The sequence below is a fragment of the Ascaphus truei genome, chromosome 5 (assembly GCF_040206685.1).
Source record: "Ascaphus truei isolate aAscTru1 chromosome 5, aAscTru1.hap1, whole genome shotgun sequence".
NCBI classification, from domain to species: domain Eukaryota; kingdom Metazoa; phylum Chordata; class Amphibia; order Anura; family Ascaphidae; genus Ascaphus; species Ascaphus truei.
Window position 1 is genome coordinate 126,290,093 of NC_134487.1, and position 19,876 is coordinate 126,309,968.

General features: G+C 42.8%; 1 protein-coding gene and 2 long non-coding RNA genes across 5 annotated transcripts in view; 1 reads left to right on the forward strand and 2 right to left on the reverse strand.

The window, feature by feature from the left end:
* Positions 1 to 442: 442 nt before the first annotated feature.
* On the reverse strand, positions 443 to 1,380 carry LOC142494440 (uncharacterized). The gene is made up of 2 exons (XR_012801438.1): positions 857 to 1,380; positions 443 to 646 (listed from the first exon to the last, which is right to left on the reverse strand). It is a non-coding gene; the product is annotated as an uncharacterized LOC142494440 (long non-coding RNA).
* A 3,918-nt stretch (positions 1,381 to 5,298) lies between these two features.
* LOC142495324 (uncharacterized) lies at positions 5,299 to 13,165 on the reverse strand. Of its 3 annotated transcripts, none has more exons than XR_012801720.1 (4): positions 13,040 to 13,165; positions 10,406 to 10,450; positions 5,713 to 5,843; positions 5,299 to 5,502 (listed from the first exon to the last, which is right to left on the reverse strand). It is a non-coding gene; the product is annotated as an uncharacterized LOC142495324 (long non-coding RNA). The 3 variants fall into 3 exon arrangements; XR_012801719.1 differs by having other exon boundaries at positions 12,851 to 13,165; XR_012801718.1 differs by having other exon boundaries at positions 12,846 to 13,165.
* A 431-nt stretch (positions 13,166 to 13,596) lies between these two features.
* Positions 13,597 to 19,876, forward strand: part of WASHC3 (WASH complex subunit 3) — a 12,537-nt gene continuing 6,257 nt past the window's right edge. Inside the window, exons 1-3 of the mRNA XM_075600629.1 lie at positions 13,597 to 13,737; positions 13,893 to 13,991; positions 14,736 to 14,801. Of these exons, the coding sequence (XP_075456744.1) occupies positions 13,687 to 13,737; positions 13,893 to 13,991; positions 14,736 to 14,801 (216 nt within the window). The 5' untranslated portion in view covers positions 13,597 to 13,686. The remainder of the gene's footprint in view (positions 13,738 to 13,892; positions 13,992 to 14,735; positions 14,802 to 19,876) is intronic.

Sequence of the window (19,876 nt, forward strand, 5' to 3'; positions counted from 1 at the left end):
CCCAATGGGTTAAATATCGACTGGGACCTGAAGAGTTTCCTTTAAGGATATACTATAGTACTATACTTAATTGGCACATATAATGTGCTTCAAAAGGTATTACTTTATTAATGTATCATCTTTATCCCACCATTTATATCCCCCCTCTAGTCGTGCATGTGAGCAGACTCCAGTATCACTCTGTATTCTTTATCGGTTGCCAGGGTGACTTACTACTATTTTTTGAAATTCCTTTATGATGTTTTAACATATTAGAGACTCAGATGGTTCAACACTATTATACGTCCACTTACCTATTTATTGCAATATTATTTCTATTGCAATTCCATGCGAAGCTTTGTATGCTAAAATTTATTTGTATACCAGTGAGTTAATTTTCTACCTATCTAATTGGATAGGCTATAATCATTGGTTAGTCAATCATTACATATGAGGCATGACATGATTTGGTAATATTTTATTGGGACATAACATCAGGAATCATCTTTGTCCAAGATGTATCTCATTCATTCATTTGTTTATTTTCACTTATTCATCATTACCCTTCTTTTTTCATTTGTATATAGTATATACATTTATTCTGTTTTCCCTTATTCTGTTTTTTCTCATCCTGCTTCTCTTCTGTTCTGTCTTGTTTCTTTACTATCTGCAAAACAAAATCAAGTGTTTATTTACATCAGCTGTTTTGCATGACGGGGAGTATGTTAAATACCCAGGACCTCCCCTTACCCAGTACTCCTTGAGAAAGCGCCATAGTGGGCGTGAAACGCGTGGGAGAGTTTGTCACTGTCTATTTTTTGTTTTTATGTAGCCCAATAAATTAGTTTTTAACCCCTTTTTGCTGGTGAGTTCTTACCTTATTTTCTCTGGAGCGGATGGACCACGAATCCTTTACCTTCTCAGTCACTGCTGCGAGGATCAGCGTTCACCACCGGAAGCGGAAGCAGCCGCAAACACAGAGGGAGACGCATCTATGCAGGACTGGAGCTGGAAGGAGGAAAGCAGAGCGGTGATCTTGTGAGTCGCGTGGACTCCACACCGGGCGGCCAGCCAGGGTCAGGGATTGAGTGAGTACCGTTCCATTCTCCCGTTAACAGCCCTCTCTTGCGTTACTAGTCACTTACCTTGCTCCTTATCACAGTCCTACCCGACTTTATATACCCGGTGTCAACTCCATTTAAATGCTTTCATATTGACTTTGCCCTGCCTGGCACCTTTGTCTACACTCTTTTGAGCTCCTACACGGTTAATTTTTTCTATCCCAGACTTTATACCGTTGCCTGCTCAGAGTGCAAGGCATTATTGACTTATTTTTTGAACTCACCAGCATTAGACCTTGTCACAGGTCTTTTTAATTTCATTTTTTCAGCATGTTATAATTTTTCTACATTTTTTCAATTTATTACACAGTTTCTTTTTCTGTTTCAATTTATTTTTCTTTTTTTTCTCTACCTCATACCTGGCAGCTCTATTGATATAATGGAGGTTCAAATGTCAGATCCTAGTCCTGTTGCAGCCATGCCCTTACACTTTGCTTTTAATTACTCAGACCACACTGCTAGGTCTAAAAAGGCAGGCTCAGTGTTTGACAAGGATTGTGCCCTTGTCTGTGAAGCAACAGAGGACCTGAAGCCCCATTTTTTCAGACTAGAAAATTACATCACGCAAGATATAAGACTGTGGTGGGACTTGATCTCTCTTGAGAACTATGTAAAAGATAAAAGAATACCACGTGGCTTAAGAATTAAAAAAGCACCTTCTTTTGGTTTTGACGACAGGGAATTCGAGGCACAGTGGATTAAAATCCTAGACCACTGCTCTTTCAAGCTCATTGAACTTATAATACAACGTAAGCTTAAAGAAAAGTCCATTGCAGAGAAGCAAGTTAAAGAACTCCAAAAAAAACTTCTTGCATTTACTGATATTGACAAATTTAATGAAATGGATGCTAAATTAGCACAACGTGTCAACACCATAGAGAATGGCATCATGTTGGCCAAACAAAACAAATATGAACGTGATAAGGCGGATTATCTCAAAAACCAAATATACATGTGGCAGAGACCTAAGAGGCCTAAATCATCTAATAAAGGCAATAACCCTACAAACACAAATAAAAAACAGGAACAAGGGAATAAGTCTAATAAACCCACGAAGTCTATCCTTAGAAAAACCTCACATACCAGTTACCAATTAGGCAAGAGCTTTGAGTCTGACCTGTCTGATAATGATTTTGTGGGCCCAAGTGTTTCCTTTTCAGAGAACGAGTCAGCAGTATCCTCAGCAGATGAAAAAAGCAATCCTGTACCTCAACCAAAGATCACGAAACCACCGTCAAAAAACGAAGAAGGCGACGGAGAAGATCCAGACATCAACTGGTGGTCAGCTCCGTCAAAGAAAATGAGGTACCAGAATTAGAAGACACTAATGTGATTAACATCTCTCAATACTCACTAAGTAAATCAGAAATAGAAATTCTTGATCTGGGATTAACATTTGCACCCACTAAGAACTTTGACTTGTTCTCTACAATTGTGGACCTTTACAAGTTCACGAGAAAATTATCTTTAAAAAGATTTTTCAGACAAAAAGAATGTCAAACTGATTCAAGGGGACCTTCAAACCTAATAACCTCTGATAACAATCAGTCCACTACAATGCCTATTTTTGACATTAATGCCCATCTGTCATTTAAAGAACAGTGCCATCTACAGGACCTCTCAGAGCTATTCAGGGAACAAGAGACTATCTGTGAGGATTCTTTACAGAACTTTCTAGGAAGAAAAGACTCTGGTCTGAAAAGACAGTCCACGTTTTGTCCCAATTTCCTTAGAGGCCATGCCATAGATACTTTTCAAACATCAGTTCAGAGAGATCTGAAACTCTTATCACAAGGCATATCTACAATGGGTACTACTAGACAAACCACTGCCAATCTTACCCCTGCTCAGCGTGATGCATTAAGAAATATACAAAGTAACAACACCATCATTATCAAAAAAGCTGACAAAGGAGGAGCGGTAGTGGTAGTCGACTATGACTATTACATTAAAGAAGCCTTACGCCAGCTAAGCGATGCGGATTCATATGTTTTATTAAAATCTGACCCCACACTTGCCTTCGGACGTGAGCTTGATGAACTTTTGGATTTAGGAAGAATACTTCAGGTTTTGTCAACCACTGAGTTCGAATTCCTGAGGTGTAAATGTCCCGTTATCCCAATTTTTCATCATCTACCTAAAATTCATAAGTCTCTCTTGGCTCCACCGGGGAGACCCATTGTGTCTAGCATAGGCTCTCTAGGTGAGAACCTCTCAATATATGTCGATCACTATTTACAGCCATTGGTCTCTGCCCTCCCCTCGCATCTTCTTGATACATCTCATGTACTCTCCATATTTTCAGATTTCACCTGGGCACCTCAATACTTATGGGTCACACTAGATGTGACCTCACTTTATACCAGCATTGCACACACACATGGCCTTATTTCTGCACGTTTCTTTCTGGAAACCCAATCAGATTTATCACCAGCACATATCACTTTTTTATTAAATAGTATTTCTTTTCTTTTGACACACAACTATTTCATGTTTGCAAGGAATTTTTATCTCCAAACGCGTGGCACAGCAATGGGAACATGCTTTGCCCCATCATATGCCAACCTTTTTATGGGTTGGTGGGAACAGTGCCACGTGTTTGGAGATGGGAACCCCTTCAGACATCTTATAGTCACGTATCACCGTTATATTGATGATTTGATTTTAGTATGGAAAGGCACTATCACTCAATTGCACGCCTTTATTTCACACCTTAATAAAAATCCCTTCAATCTTTCATTCACTGCCCAGCACCATCACCATCACATCTCTTACCTCGATCTCTGTCTTTATGTTGATCTTAATATGAGAGTACATACTGATATCTACAGAAAGCCCAATGCTCGTAACACCATATTACATGCCAAAAGCTCTCATGATAAGAATCTTTTCAGAGGCATACCTCGGGGCCAATTCCTACGCCTTCGTAGGAACTGTTCGAGCATTGAGGACTTTGAAATTAGATCACTTGAGATGATTGAGAGATTCGAGGCGAGGGGTTATGATCCGGTTATTCTCCAGGAGGCCTATCTTAGTGCAAAGATGGAGCCAAGAGAGAACCTTATAGTTAAACGGGGAGCAGTCTCCTCTACTAAACTCAAAAAGAATACATCTCTTACTAAAACTAATGACAATCTCCCACCGTTCTTCATTACCAGGTTTAGCAACCAATCATATGATATCAAAAAAATCATTAAGAAATACTGGCCCATACTAGGTACTGACCCCCTTCTTAAAGACATGGTGACCCATGATCCTCGTGTGGTCTTTCAAAGATCTCAAACAATGGCCAATTTGATTTCTCCTAGTGTGCCTAGATTAATTTCTAAACCCAAGGAATTATTTCCAAACTTGGTTGGTTGCTACCCCTGCCACCATTGTAAGATATGTAAATATCTTTTGAAGACTAAAACATTTTCAGGGTCTGATAACACGAGAGTGTTCAAGATTTTGTCATGTATCACTTGTAACACTGACCATGTGATCTATATGCTCATGTGTGGTTGCAATAAACGGTATGTGGGATTAACCACGCGACCGCTAAAGCAACGCATACTTGAGCATATGAGATTAATTCTCAGGAGAGACAAACTGCACCCGGTCTCTAATCACTTTGACATATGTCAAAAGGGAAGTCTGTTGAACTTTAGATGTGTTGCACTGGAGTCTGTTAAAATGCATTACAGAGGTGGTGATAGAGCCAATTTGCTTCACAGACGTGAGGCATTTTGGATATTTACACTCAACACCTTAGCACCCAATGGGTTAAATATCGACTGGGACCTGAAGAGTTTCCTTTAAGGATATACTATAGTACTATACTTAATTGGCACATATAATGTGCTTCAAAAGGTATTACTTTATTAATGTATCATCTTTATCCCACCATTTATATCCCCCCTCTAGTCGTGCATGTGAGCAGACTCCAGTATCACTCTGTATTCTTTATCGGTTGCCAGGGTGACTTACTACTATTTTTTGAAATTCCTTTATGATGTTTTAACATATTAGAGACTCAGATGGTTCAACACTATTATACGTCCACTTACCTATTTATTGCAATATTATTTCTATTGCAATTCCATGCGAAGCTTTGTATGCTAAAATTTATTTGTATACCAGTGAGTTAATTTTCTACCTATCTAATTGGATAGGCTATAATCATTGGTTAGTCAATCATTACATATGAGGCATGACATGATTTGGTAATATTTTATTGGGACATAACATCAGGAATCATCTTTGTCCAAGATGTATCTCATTCATTCATTTGTTTATTTTCACTTATTCATCATTACCCTTCTTTTTTCATTTGTATATAGTATATACATTTATTCTGTTTTCCCTTATTCTGTTTTTTCTCATCCTGCTTCTCTTCTGTTCTGTCTTGTTTCTTTACTATCTGCAAAACAAAATCAAGTGTTTATTTACATCAGCTGTTTTGCATGACGGGGAGTATGTTAAATACCCAGGACCTCCCCTTACCCAGTACTCCTTGAGAAAGCGCCATAGTGGGCGTGAAACGCGTGGGAGAGTTTGTCACTGTCTATTTTTTGTTTTTATGTAGCCCAATAAATTAGTTTTTAACCCCTTTTTGCTGGTGAGTTCTTACCTTATTTTCTCTGGAGCGGATGGACCACGAATCCTTTACCTTCTCAGTCACTGCTGCGAGGATCAGCGTTCACCACCGGAAGCGGAAGCAGCCGCAAACACAGAGGGAGACGCATCTATGCAGGACTGGAGCTGGAAGGAGGAAAGCAGAGCGGTGATCTTGTGAGTCGCGTGGACTCCACACCGGGCGGCCAGCCAGGGTCAGGGATTGAGTGAGTACCGTTCCATTCTCCCGTTAACAGCCCTCTCTTGCGTTACTAGTCACTTACCTTGCTCCTTATCACAGTCCTACCCGACTTTATATACCCGGTGTCAACTCCATTTAAATGCTTTCATATTGACTTTGCCCTGCCTGGCACCTTTGTCTACACTCTTTTGAGCTCCTACACGGTTAATTTTTTCTGTCCGGCCACAGTAGACAGCCCCCGACTGAAATACATGCGACAGTGGGAGACAGAGCTAGGGGACAGTCTAGAGGACGAGGAATGGGACCACATATTGCAAACAGCCGCAAAAGCTCAATATGTGTCACGTTGAAGGAGAACGCATATAAAGTCCTTATGCGGTGGTACCATACCCCTGCTAAATTAGCTAAATTTGTCAGAGGATACTGACATCGCTGACCTCAACCATATGCTGTGGTCCTGCCCGAGAGTGGTCCCGATTTGGGAAGCTATTAGGGACTGGCTGTAAAGGATTCTCGAGTTAGAGATCCCCCTGGACCCGTGGCTGTTCCTCGTGGGCAGGCGGCCCCAGGACATGTCTAGAACGACACACAAATTGGTCGTGCACTTCGCGACCGCCACCCGGTGCGAGATCGCAGCTTTATGGAAGCGGAATGAGATCCCAATCATCCCCAAAATTAGGAATCGAATTTGGCACGTTTGCCAGATGGAACAGTTGACGAGCTGGGTCAACGACTCTGGCACTAAATTTCTAAAAGTCTGGGACCCGTGGTTAGCCCAATCCAACACCTCAGGGGTGGACGCCGATACAATTTTGCACTAATAATAGCAAATGCGCTCTCCTTGGATGTGACTGGACAAGGACATAGGATTTTATTAGATAGGTCCCCCCGACAGGGTCGCTGAGCAACAGGTTAAAAAATAGCGAGATGCCGTCGCCCCGAGGTGGGCAGTTCCATCTCCAGAAATTTGCAGGATCACCCCCCCCCCCCTCCCTCCCCTCACCCTTTGTGTCCCCCCCCCCCAGTCTGGTGAGTCAGGTACGTCTTGTCTTGTTTCCATGTTTGTTGCTAGTTTGTTGATGATGCCTTTGACGATTGTTAAAAGTGGACTGTCGATTATTTACGCTTATGGGAGGTGAGATTCTGTATATTTGATATCCACAAATAAAAATTGAAAGTTGAAAAAAAAAAAGGACACAAAAGATGTTGGCAAACGCCAACCTAAGATTGCACAAAATAGCTTCCAATAGTGCCATAGTGATGAAGGCGTTCCACGCGGATGATCACGCAAACGATCTCAAGAATTTGGATCTGGGGACCGACATGCCTCCCATACAGTGGAGCCTGGGGATAAGCTGGAATCTTAAAACAGACACATTTACGTTCCAGGTAGCCATCGAGGAAAAACCCTACACACGACGCGGAGTCCTGTCCACTGTTAACAGTCTTTACGATCCGCTAGGATTCGTAGCTCCTGTCACTATACAAGGGAAGTCTCTTCTCAGAGAAATGTCCTTCGAGAAGCAGGACTGGGACACCCCACTACCTCCAGAAAAACGGAAAGAGTGGGAAACGTGGAAGTATTCCTTGAAGACCATTGAGCAACTTCAGATCCCACGCCCCTACTCGCCCATATCTCTCACCGCTGCACACAGCAAAGAGCTTTGCGTGTGCTCAGATACCTCCACAAAAGCCATAGCAGCGGTGGCCTACCTAAAAACTACGGACGTGGGTGGAAGTTACCATATCAGGTTCATCCTTGGCAAGGCCAAGCTGGCGCCACAACCCGACCACACCATATCCAGACTCGAGCTATGTGGCGCAGTGTTAGCGGTAGAACTGGCAGACCTCATCAAAAACGAGATGGACTGCAAACCAGATGCTGTCAAATTCTACACAGATAGCAAGGTGGTACTAGGTTACATATGTAACAAGAAAAGAAGATTCTACGTATACGTGGCCAACCGCGTAGAAAGAATCAGGAAGTCAACCCGATCAGAACAATGGCACCATGTGCCCACAGACCAAAATCCTGCAGACCATGCCACAAGATCAGTACCCGCAGCGCAACTGCAGAATACGTTGTGGCTCACAGGACCTACGTTTCTTATGTAGCCCGCGGAAACGCCATCAACCCCAGTTGGCGACTTTGAACTCGTGGATCGCGAAGAGGATACGGAGATAAGGCCTCAAGTATCCGTGTTACTCACAAATATACTGTACAGAAACGCATTCGGATCACGTCGATTCCATCGCTTCTCAAGGTGGACAGCCCTCCTCCGAGCAGTAGCCCATCTCGGGCATATAGCCTTCTCCTTCCGCCAGACACCAGATGGTAAAACAACCGGCTGGCACATCTGCAAAGAGTTGCGCACCGTGGAGGAAGTTACAAGGGCAAAGGAAACTGTTCTCCGTCATGTTCAGAGAGAAACGTATGCGGAAGAAATCAGTTGAATTCGTGGAGGGAAGAGTGTCCCCAAAAACAGCCCACTTTGGAAGTTAAATCCCTTCATTGACGATGACGGTCTCATGAGAGTAGGAGGCCGCCTCAACAAGTCCCAACTGAGCAGTGAGGAAAGCAATCCTCTTATCATTCCTGGTCGGCATCACATCGCTACTTTGTTGGTGCGCTACTACCATGAACAAGTCATGCATCAGGGACAACACTTCACTGAAGGCGCAATTAGGGCGGCGGGCATTTGGGTCATTGGCATGAAAAGGTGCGTGGCCAGTAATCTCCACAAATGTGTTAGGTGCCGAATGTTGCGAGGCAAAAGCCAAGACCAAAGGATGTCAGACTTGCCTATTGACAGACTTAATACAGAACCCCCCTTTACCGGTGTAGGACTCGGTGTATTTGGACCCTGGATGGTCATCTCACATAGAACGAGGGGCGGACTAGCAAACAGTAAACGATGGGCGGTACTCTTCACCTGCATGAGTACCCGAGCTATACACATCGAGATCATAGAATCTATGGACGCTTCAAGCTTCATAAATGCTCTCAGAAGATTCTTTGCAGTCAGAAGACCAGTTAAACAAATACGCTACGATTGCGGTACCAATTTTGTTGGAGCATGTAAGGAATTACAAATAAACACTAAAGACAATAGAGGCAACAGTATCCAGAGATACCTGCACGACCAAGAGTGTACGTGGACATTCAACTCTCCTCACTTCTCTCACATGGGTGGAGCATGGGAGCACATGATCGGGGTGGTCCGGCGTATTTTGGACTCTATGATGCTGAAAACTGATTTGACTCGACTCACCCATGAAGTGTTAATCACATTTATGGCCGAAATATCAGCGATAATTAGTGCTAGGCCTTTGATTCCAGTGTCAACGGATCCAGAATCACCAAGTATTTTGACACCAGCAATGCTCCTAACCCAGAAAGTAGGGAACATCCCCACCCCAAGCGAAGATGAGCGGGTCCGCAAGGTAGAAGTGCGGGTGATCCAACGTGGGATTGTTAAAACCTTTTTAAGACCCATCACAGAGATTATCCTCCTAATGACTAAATCGGACTATAACAAGGAAGAACTTACTACCAGTTCCGTGGACTCTGAGAGACATTGTGGTGCATCAAGCTAACCTGGAGCTGTGCATCCACTTGGCCTCCCTTACCGCAATGGCCAAAGGACTTTAAGCTGGTGGTACCGGCCGGTATCACATCGTCATGTGGACATGAACTTTCCATTGTTATGTTGTTGTATTGCACATATGTTCCACATATTCCAGGAATATAGTGGTATCTCCAGATACCAGACGGGGAGTGTCCTGGAACTAGATTCCATATTCCTCTGTCCCCCTTTGCAGCTTATGGGATTCATTTCTCCCTAGTTAGCTGCCTGTTATTTTCCCTGTCCCAGCAGCTTGCTGCATGTGTAAAAGGCAACATTTTGATACACATGTTGTTTACATAGCCATAGTCAGTGAGTTGCTATAGCAACCTCAGCCTTTCTTTCAGAATGGGCTAGTCTGCTCTCCCCCTCTGCCTTGTTCACAGATGGTCTGTCCCCAGACTATCCTGCTACCCAGATTCCCTCTCACTTCCTTTTACCTTCTACATTGGCTGAGTGAGTACCTTCTGTTATTCTCTCTACTGGCAAGGCCTCATCCTTTTCACCTTTCCCCACTTTCAAGCACACTCACCATTGAGACATTCTCCCACAACACCATCATCCAAAAGTGCCTTTGTGAATCTATGCTTTCCCCAATAAAGTGAAGAAAAGACAAAGTACTTGTTGTGCTTGTAACAGGAACGAGTTGAAACTATCTGGGCTATTCATTCTACACATGACTCTGGCCTCAGAAACATAGTTATATCAAGAATGGGGAATCTGTTAGATGAATCTGAAGCACCTTTTGCTGACATACTGTAGCATCCTGTATAAGAAAAACTGATCTAATAAGAACCTCGGGGAGGTTAGAAGTGTAGTAATGCTGCTAACTTTTGCTTTTATATTGCAATGTGTTTGTTTTTCATCCCTTTGCTACTAACCTCTTTAGCATTATACACAAGATGATTTGTCGCATAATTTCATTTCTGAAAAACAAAGAATTTGTAAAGACTGGTAGTGACAATCACAAAACCACAAAGTTTTTATATTTTTCCACTTATTTATTTATAAAATATTTTACCAGGAAGTAATACATTGAGAGTTACCTCTCGTTTTCAAGTATGTCCTGGGCACAGAGTAAAACAAAATAATACATGGTTACAAATACAGTTACATAAATGAACAAGGTATACATTATATACAAGACATTGCATGCACAGTTAAAGAAAATATATATTATGAGCGTATGAAACAGTTACAGACCAGATTAAAGTGTGAGACAGCCTTAGATTTGAAAGAACTTAAGCTGGTGGTGGATATGAGAGTCTCTGGTAGGTTGTTCCAGTTTTGGGGTGCACGGAAGGAGAAGGAGGAACGTCCGGATACTTTGTTGAGTCTTGGGACCATGAATAGTCTTTTGGAGTCTGATCTCAGGTGATAGGTACTGCATGTGGTAGGGGTGAGGAGCTTGTTCAGGTAGCTGGGTAGCTTGCCCAGAAAATATTTGAGGGTGAGACAGGAAAGGTGAACTTTGCGCCTAGACTCAAGTGATGACCAATCTAGTTCTTTGAGCATTTCGCAGTGATGTGTATAACTTATAACAGCGATGGTGTAGTTACAATGAGCTCCTACCCTGTAGAGCTTACAATCTAATGCTTGTGCCTGAGGCATAGGAAGATAAAGTGATTTACCCAAAGTTTTCAAACTGTTTAGGCGGGTAACCCCTCTTTAAAGCACAATTTATCTCAACCAGGTCCATATTTTCAGTTAAGCTGGAATATTAAGTACCACCTTCCTTTGATACGAGACCAGGCGAGTTTCCCCAAAGAGTCTCCCCACCATGCTCCCCCTTCACTCTTCCTGTCCACTAAGCCAATGTGGATAGGGTTAATTTCATAAAGAAAGGACAGACCCAGCTTGAAAAAGCTGGAATTCATCACCTTCTCTGCCACCCTGTATTTTTGTTGAGTGTCCGTTTGTTTTCAGCTGCTGTTACTTCACCTCAGGACTCTCTTTGATATGAGACAACACAAGTCTCCCCAAAGGCGGCAGTCAAAGTGTGTCAGCCGTTTGCTGATGTTAGAAATGCTCTAATACAATTCCTAAAACCATATATTTTGCCTATGAATTTAATTTATAACCTCTGTTCATTTAAAGCTGCAGTTCAAGCAATATCCTACATGTCTTTTTTTTTATACAAGTTCTGTACTATGAGAAAATACTTGTAGCATTTGTTTTGAAAAAAAATAAAAAATAAAAATATATATATAATTAAAAATATTTTTGTTTCTATAGCAACCATTTACAAAGTCACATCCCCTTCCTCTTCTGAGACGGGTTCTGGCACACCCCTTTTTGAACGCTGCCCTCTCTCTAGCAGTGCACCAATTGTATCTAGTGACTGCCTGGTCACATGATCTTCCACACAGAACTTTGCATCTTGGGTACTCTTCTGGTCTAGTTACAAAGATTTAATGAACCCCCAAGCCAAATCATTCCCCAATCGATCACAGGAGAACGGATTGATTGGCAATTTAGCTAATTACTTGTCAGTGTGCAGATTGTTTTTATTTTTTTAAACGGCAGCTTGAACTGCAGCTTTAATGTAACGATGTATTGTCACAGCTGTCTCTAGGAGCACATAATACATTGAGAGCAACCTCTCATTTTTAAATATTTCCTGGTAAAACACTTTATAAATAAATAACATAAAGCTCATGTATTTAATTATTTTGACTGGGATCATTGAGGACCACAGAAGAGGGCGCATTTGTCAATGTGGAAAATTCACTCTTCATTAACATGCATTGGAGAAAACATAAGAAAAATGTGACTGTCAGGAGGTTTAACGCTGTAGCTAAGTTGCTGATCGATACGTTCTCCTGTGATGATCGGCGAAGAATCGGCTAGGGGGTTCATTAAATCTCTGTTAGTGCAGCAGAAGAGTCCCCAAGATGCAAAATTCTGTGTGGAAGATCATGTGACCAGGCAGCCACTAGATATAATTTGGTGCACTGCTAGAGAGGGCAGGGCTCGAGCCAGAGACAGTTTCAGTAGAGGATGGGGATCTGACTTCGTAAATGGTTGCTATAGAAACAAAAATGCGTGTTACATTAGAATACATTAAAAATACCCTTAAATGTGGGTTTTTTGTTTTTAAGTATTTTCTCATAGTACAGAACTGATTTTTTTAAAACAAACGTAGGACATTGCTTGAACGGTAGTTTTAAGGCATGCTCTTTGCATGCTTTACTAGTGTTAACTAAAACATGAATTTAAAAGCAGGGACACATTGTAGGTATGCTTGTAGCATACATGATTCAGTATATAATAGAGACAAATAATCTTATGCATTATGAACTGCATTACTTCACTTCTCACCATACCAAATAGGGTCCTTTGCGAGAATGTTTTAAAGGCAGCCCTGTTTCTGGCTGCAAGGCCTCATTTATTTTGTTTCTCGGATTTCTGAATGAATCCTCTTCCTCTCCTGTGCCAGAACATGCAGAGAGAGATCCGAAACCCATGGCACAGCAAGGCAATAAAGACATTGGTTTGTATCCTGTCATATTTACACTGATGGCAGATTGTGAAATATCCCGTTATAAAGCACAAGCCACGCCGTGACTTCCTGCAGACTGTCAGATAATTAACAAACAGCACATCTTCCTGGCAACCTCTGAGAAGAGGAAAGTTGTGACTTTACAGCCAAAGCGAGGCTTGGCACGCAAGTGCGTATCACAATATGGTGTATTGACAGAGTTTTTACGCCTATCACTGGCGTCTTCGTAATCCACGCGACAAACTGAGATGGTCTCGGCCGCCATATTGGCTATGGGAAAGCCAATTAACCTTACTGTCAGGAGTAGAAACTGGGCATTTCCGAAAATGGTGTCAAAGCACTTAAATAGAAAGGCGTCAAATGATATGAATACAATGACTGCATATGAAGACATGTCCTATTTTTTTTTAATGATGTACATCATATTTGCCATATGAATAAAGAGGAGAATAGAGCATTCATTATTTATATATAAAATAACTTTTGAGCCGTGTCCGCAATACTCAATGTATTACCTTCACAAACTGCTATTTGCCCTAATCAAAGATGGCCATCTCCGTTTCTTGACGTCAGGAAATCGCCGCTCTAACTATACGGTGGAGCAGAATCACATGGGTTGACAGCTGACTGCAGCCAGGGCATCTGTGTGTAGTCCGGGTAATGGATGAAGACGGGCTGCCCATTGTGGGCTCTGGGATAGACCTCACCAAGGTTTGTTCACTGCTTGAGGGCCACTCGTGGGAGTGTAGGGGATCACATGCACACCCTGATGAGACATAAATTACATTGAGATTTGTACTTAGGCAGTGAACACTATACTATGTTCTGTGCATGTCCTAATTGTATTCGTGTTCTGAATTCCCTAGGTCCCTGCTATCCAGCAGAAAAGAACAGTGGCATTTCTGAACCAGTTTGTGGTGCACACCGTGCAATTCCTTAACCGCTTTGCTACAGTGTGTGAAGAGGTATGTTATAATCCTTCTTTTTATCAGGAAAGTACAACCACCGTGCAAGAAAGATGAGAGAATGGAACACTCTACTAAGCTCAATATTATCATGTGCTGGGTCACCCCACCTTCTGAATGGAAAGGAACATGTAGTGAGTTACTGAATTATGAATCCTGCAGAAACACAAGTCTTGTGATGCAAAGCCTAAGGTCTTTTATTCAATAATGGCACACAATTCCATAAAACCTTCAAGATAAAAATGTACATTATTTTGCACATAATAGACATAATTATTGTTCTCAGATCCATTCTTTGAAAACAATAATTGTGTTTTTTTTTTTAACTATTAAAGCTGCAGAAGGTGCTCTGATTTGAGCAAACTTTGGTGAATATTTTGGGATTTTCGGAATGGCTTACTTTTTTTTTTTTTTTTAATATCCATGTTTGTACTTTACATGTAAAAAGCCATTTTTAATCATGCAACTAATTACAGTAGTTGTGACACTTTGTATTGCTGAAGTCCTTTTAAAACAAATTGAACGTTCAAGTTCAATACCAAGTGCTCTTTGTAGTGATTCTGGTTTTGTGGAAATACAGACCATGATTAGTTTGGAGCACTCTTCTTACTTTCTCTCAGTTTGAAATACATAATTCTTTTTATATGTGTAAATATATTCTCAATATCATGTTTGAATAAAAATGCAACCTTTATTTCCCCCCCCCCTTTTTTTTTTTTTTTTTTTTTTTTTTTTTTTTAACAGAAACTGTCAGCCCTGTCACTCCGAATTCAACAAATTGAAACAACCCTTAATATTTTGGATGCAAAGGTCTGTATAAAAGCTATTTTAGTAACGTGTTATATATATAAATGTAAATACAACTGTATGCTCATCTGCATGTCTTAGGCAGGTCTGCAACCCCGCCTTTCCCCATTATCACCCAGCACACAGCACTTCCACTGCAGCAAGGGATTCTGGGAAATGACATGCAAATGAGCACACAGTGCCACCTTTTGCTTCAAAAACCATTTATATATATATATATATATATAACGCGACCCGTTACAACGCGAATCTGCTTATAACGCGATGCAAGCGTGGCTCCCAATTTTTTGTTTGGATAGTTTTTAGGTTCGCTGGATGCATGTAAGATTACAGAAATCATTTGCAAACAATTCTGTGCGGGGGGGCGCAGGGGTTACAGAGGCCCCCGCGCTTCTCAAAAGCATTTAAATTAAATGCTGGGGAAGCAGTGAACGCCTCTGTGACTTCTCCTTACCGTGGTTCAGACGGCTTTAGTTGACGCTTCGCCATGGCAACGTGACGTCATGATGCCAGTCGTCGGAGCCAAGGTAAGGAGGGGGCGCGAGGAGAGGGTTAGATGGACACCTAACGCGATCCGCTTATATCACAATGAGATTTTTTGGACTCCATGCACTGCGTTATAACGGGGTTGAGGTGTGTGTGTGTGTGTTTAATATATATATATATATATATATACCTCCCTCCCTTCTTTCGTCCGGGGCATACCTCCCTCCCTTCTTTCGTCCGTTTAGTTTTCCGTATACTAGAGCAGAGTGTGACGTCACCAACTCTCCAGGCATGAGCGTTCGGCTGTCAGGCAACTTTTTCAGTCATGGCCTAACGGTGACTGGCGCTGATTGGCTGAGGTCATGTGACCCCTTAGCGGCCTCATACTCAATTTAATCTGTCTTGGCAGCGCGCGCCCTGCTTTGCTTCATATTATTTCCCTGGTGCACCCATCCTTCCCTCCCTACACTGCATAGAGGTTAAGCGGTTGTCTCCCTGTTTCCTACTTTTCATATCAAAACGTACTAAAAATAAATGAAGGAATCCAGAAAGGAAGAAAAATTATTTTGAAAAGTTTGCAGAAAACGTATCCATTTAAAGAGGAAGATAAAGAAGTCTGGGAGTCTCTATCAAGAGTAGACGTGCGTTTACGAGGCTGACTCGGAAGACTATAATCCCTCATTCCATGAGATGATAAATAAGATGATTGAAAGCCTACTAAAGAAGGTGTTCACTGTCATGGGGACGGCATATTGACCTGTTATCACCGCAACCTGCCTGGCATGGATCATAAAATCCTGGTTCACAAACCATCAGGTATCGCTGAATTCAGGTCCAGGAGACAGAAAAGTCTGAACGATTCTTCAATCCTTGCGGAAACAATTACTTTTTTAAACCATGCCTCTCTAAATACAATCAGGCTTCTGGTAAGGTCATCACCATCATCAGTAGCAGCCAGAAGAGTGCTATGGTTAGCAGACATGTTCTAAAAGAACAAGCCAGTGTCTCTTATTTTCTCCTATGGACTTCTTTTTAGTGAAGAAATGAAAGCAATTTTCGCCAGAATTACAGAAGGAAAAGCATCATTTCTTTCTCAAGACCGATAACCAAGGAAGCTAATTTCCTTCCATCAAAGTCAAATTTGCAGTGTTACAGGATTGCATTCAATTGTGGATACTCGCAAAAAGAAGATCTTTGTGTCTGATAGTATCAGAGCTGTCAATAAATGTACTTGAATTGAAAGTAATATTTAAAGCAATTGGGCACTTCAAAGGCCGGGTCATAACGCATTTACAAGCTGGGAAAGAAGTTGCCAGAATACTCAAATGGGCAGAATGGAGTGTTCCAACGATATCGGTAATGTATATTTTAGGAATAGAGCACTCAATGGAAGATTATTTGAGAAGGAGCTTTCTGGATACAGGTGAATAAGCCCTTCAGCCAGAACTTTCACATGATAGTGGGAAGATGCGGCTAGCTCCAGTTGATCTGATGGTATCCAGGTTTAATCGCAACATTTGTAACTTTTTTTTTTACCAGGTCCCATACCCCAGAACCACATTCATGAATGCTCTTGCTATACTGGAAATATATATATATATATATTTACCTTATCCAATGCTTCAGAGGATTGTCTAGAGAAGATAAAAGCTGGTAGAGCAGAAGTGATTCCGGTTGCACCAGCCTCACCAACGAGGACCTAGTTTTCATTGGAAGATGCCATGGACAATTTGTCTACATCCTATTATGTGAACAAATTGTTCATGGCATCTTCCAATGATTTTAGACCCAAGACCAGTGATGCATCCACACCTAAACATGTTCTGTCTTACAACGTAAAGGTTGAAAGGGAGCTTTCAACCTATAAGAAGGTCCAGAAGGTTACTTGTTCTGTTTTCTCCCAGGAGGGGAGATGCAAAATTCAAAGTCACCATAGCCAGGTATATTAGGACAACAATTAAGGAATCTTAACAGAGCAAGATGGAAGCACTTCCAATATCTAAAGCTCATTCTACAAAGGCGGTGGCAGTTGCAGCATCATGGACATTGAAACAGCAAGCCACATCTGAATAGATATTCAAGGCAACCACCTGGTCATCCCTACACACATTTTCTAAGCATTACAAATTGGATGTATTCACTTCAGCCGAAGAGCGTTTTAGGAGAGATTTCCTCCAGGCTATTGTGCAATAATTATCCCTCTCCTTGTCTTTGGGACTGCTCTGGGACGTCCATATGGTGATGCACTGTCATGGACACGCATGAGAAAAGGGAATTTCTTTCTTGCAGATAAATTATTTTCTCGTCTCCCCATGACGTGCATTCTTGGTGCCAATACCAGAAATGAACGGTGCCTGCCTCTCTTTTTGCCTCCTATTTTTGTATGTGCAACTGAGGGAATAGGAGAGTAAAGTCTCCTTTATGGAGACCTGTTCAATCAGATTACTTGTGTCTTGCCTCCGGCTGAGAGTGGCCTATTACCTTCTCATGGAGAGACTACAAGAACATTTCTGTAGGGAAGAAATCACGTATTCCTTGCATTCATTTGTCAAAGCATTCGGTTGCAATGATTGTTATGTAATAGTTTCTTTAAAAAAAAAAAAGGTTTTAATTATACCAACGTTATCCCCAAAATGTGCATTTTAATTGTTCTTCCTAGATCCTGTTATAGTTTCTGGGCACATTACAATGCTGTGTTTGCTCCTGTTTCTTTGAGAAGTACAACAAAAGGCAAAAACCCCAAAAGTGCAAAATCCAATATGACAAATGTAACCCCTCTTTATTTTACCTCGGATTATATGGCTTATCGCTGAGGTGGGAGTCGGAGTCCTATGGGTTACTGTTTAATTCTTATAGTGTGTGGTACATGTTGTGTGAGACTGTAGTGACTAGACACAACACAGTGGTAATGAATTATAACAAGCTTTATACACTCGTATAGCTATAATTTTGTGGTGTTACATATCTTATATCAATCAGTACGGTGACTCTTAATCTCAGTATCACTCCATACACATACTTAAACTATACCAATCGTGCGAACGCTGCGCAAACATAACTTTTATCTCGGTCTGGCCTCCCAATCATGGGGTACTGGCCTGTAGATCCTGGTGTGCTAGCACAATTGTTTGAGCTCTTAATCTGTGTGTGTGTTGCAGGCCTGGTGCTTCACAAAGATCAAACTGTGATGGCAATGTAACTGCAGTTTATATCCTTTGTGTGTTAGCTCACCCTCTCCAACCTGGTGTAATTCCTGCACAGCTGGGCTCCCTTATCGTTCTCTGTAGTAGCCTCTGTCTGCCTGCTTCCCTCTGCTCTGTCAGGTCCTGGTCTTTACCCTGCTGCATGCACTGATCCAGTGGGGCATCTCTCTCTCTCTCTCTCTCTCTCTCTCTCTCTCTCTCTCCCTCTCCCTCTCCCTCTCCCTCTCCCTCTCCCTCTCCCTCTCCCTCTCCCTCTCCCTCTCTTTCTTCCTCCCTCTCTTTCTTCCTCCCTCTCTTTCTTCCTCCCTCTCTTTCTTCCTCCCTCTCTTTCTTCCTCCCTCTCTTTCTTCCTCCCTCCCTCTCTTTCTTCCTCCCTCCCTCCCTCCCTCTCTTTCTTCCTCCCTCCCTCCCTCCCTCTCTTTCTTCCTCCCTCCCTCTCTTTCTTCCTCCCTCCCTCCCTCCCTCTCTTTCTTCCTCCCTCCCTCCCTCCCTCCCTCTCTTTCTTCCTCCCTCCCTCCCTCCCTCTCTTTCTTCCTCCCTCCCTCCCTCTCTTTCTTCCTCCCTCCCTCTCTTTCTTCCTCCCTCCCTCTCTTTCTTCCTCCCTCCCTCCCTCTCTTTCTTCCTCCCTCCCTCCCTCCCTCTCTTTCTTCCTCCCTCCCTCTCTTTCTTCCTCCCTCCCTCCCTCTCTTTCTTCCTCCCTCCCTCTCTTTCTTCCTCCCTCCCTCCCTCTCTTTCTTCCTCCCTCTCTTTCTTCCTCCCTCCCTCTCTTTCTTCCTCCCTCCCTCTCTTTCTTCCTCCCTCTCTTTCTTCCTCCCTCCCTCCCTCTCTTTCTTCCTCCCTCCCTCCCTCTCTTTCTTCCTCCCTCCCTCTCTTTCTTCCTCCCTCCCTCCCTCCCTCTCTTTCATCCTCCCTCCCTCCCTCTCTTTCTTCCTCCCTCCCTCCCTCCCTCTCTTTCTTCCTCCCTCCCTCTCTTTCTTCCTCCCTCCCTCCCTCTCTTTCTTCCTCCCTCCCTCCCTCCCTCTCTTTCTTCCTCCCTCCCTCCCTCCCTCTCTTTCTTCCTCCCTCCCTCCCTCTCTTTCTTCCTCCCTCCCTACCTCCCTCTCTTTCTTCCTCCCTCCCTCCCTCTCTTTCTTCCTCCCTCCCTCCCTCTCTTTCTTCCTCCCTCCCTCCCTCCCTCTCTTTCTTCCTCCCTCCCTCCCTCCCTCTCTTTCTTCCTCACCCTCCCTCCCTCCCTCTCTTTCTTCCTCCCTCCCTCCCTCTCTTTCTTCCTCCCTCCCTCTCTTTCTTCCTCCCTCCCTCCCTCCCTCTCTTTCTTCCTCCCTCCCTCCCTCTCTTTCTTCCTCCCTCCCTCCCTCCCTCTCTTTCTTCCTCCCTCCCTCTCTTTCTTCC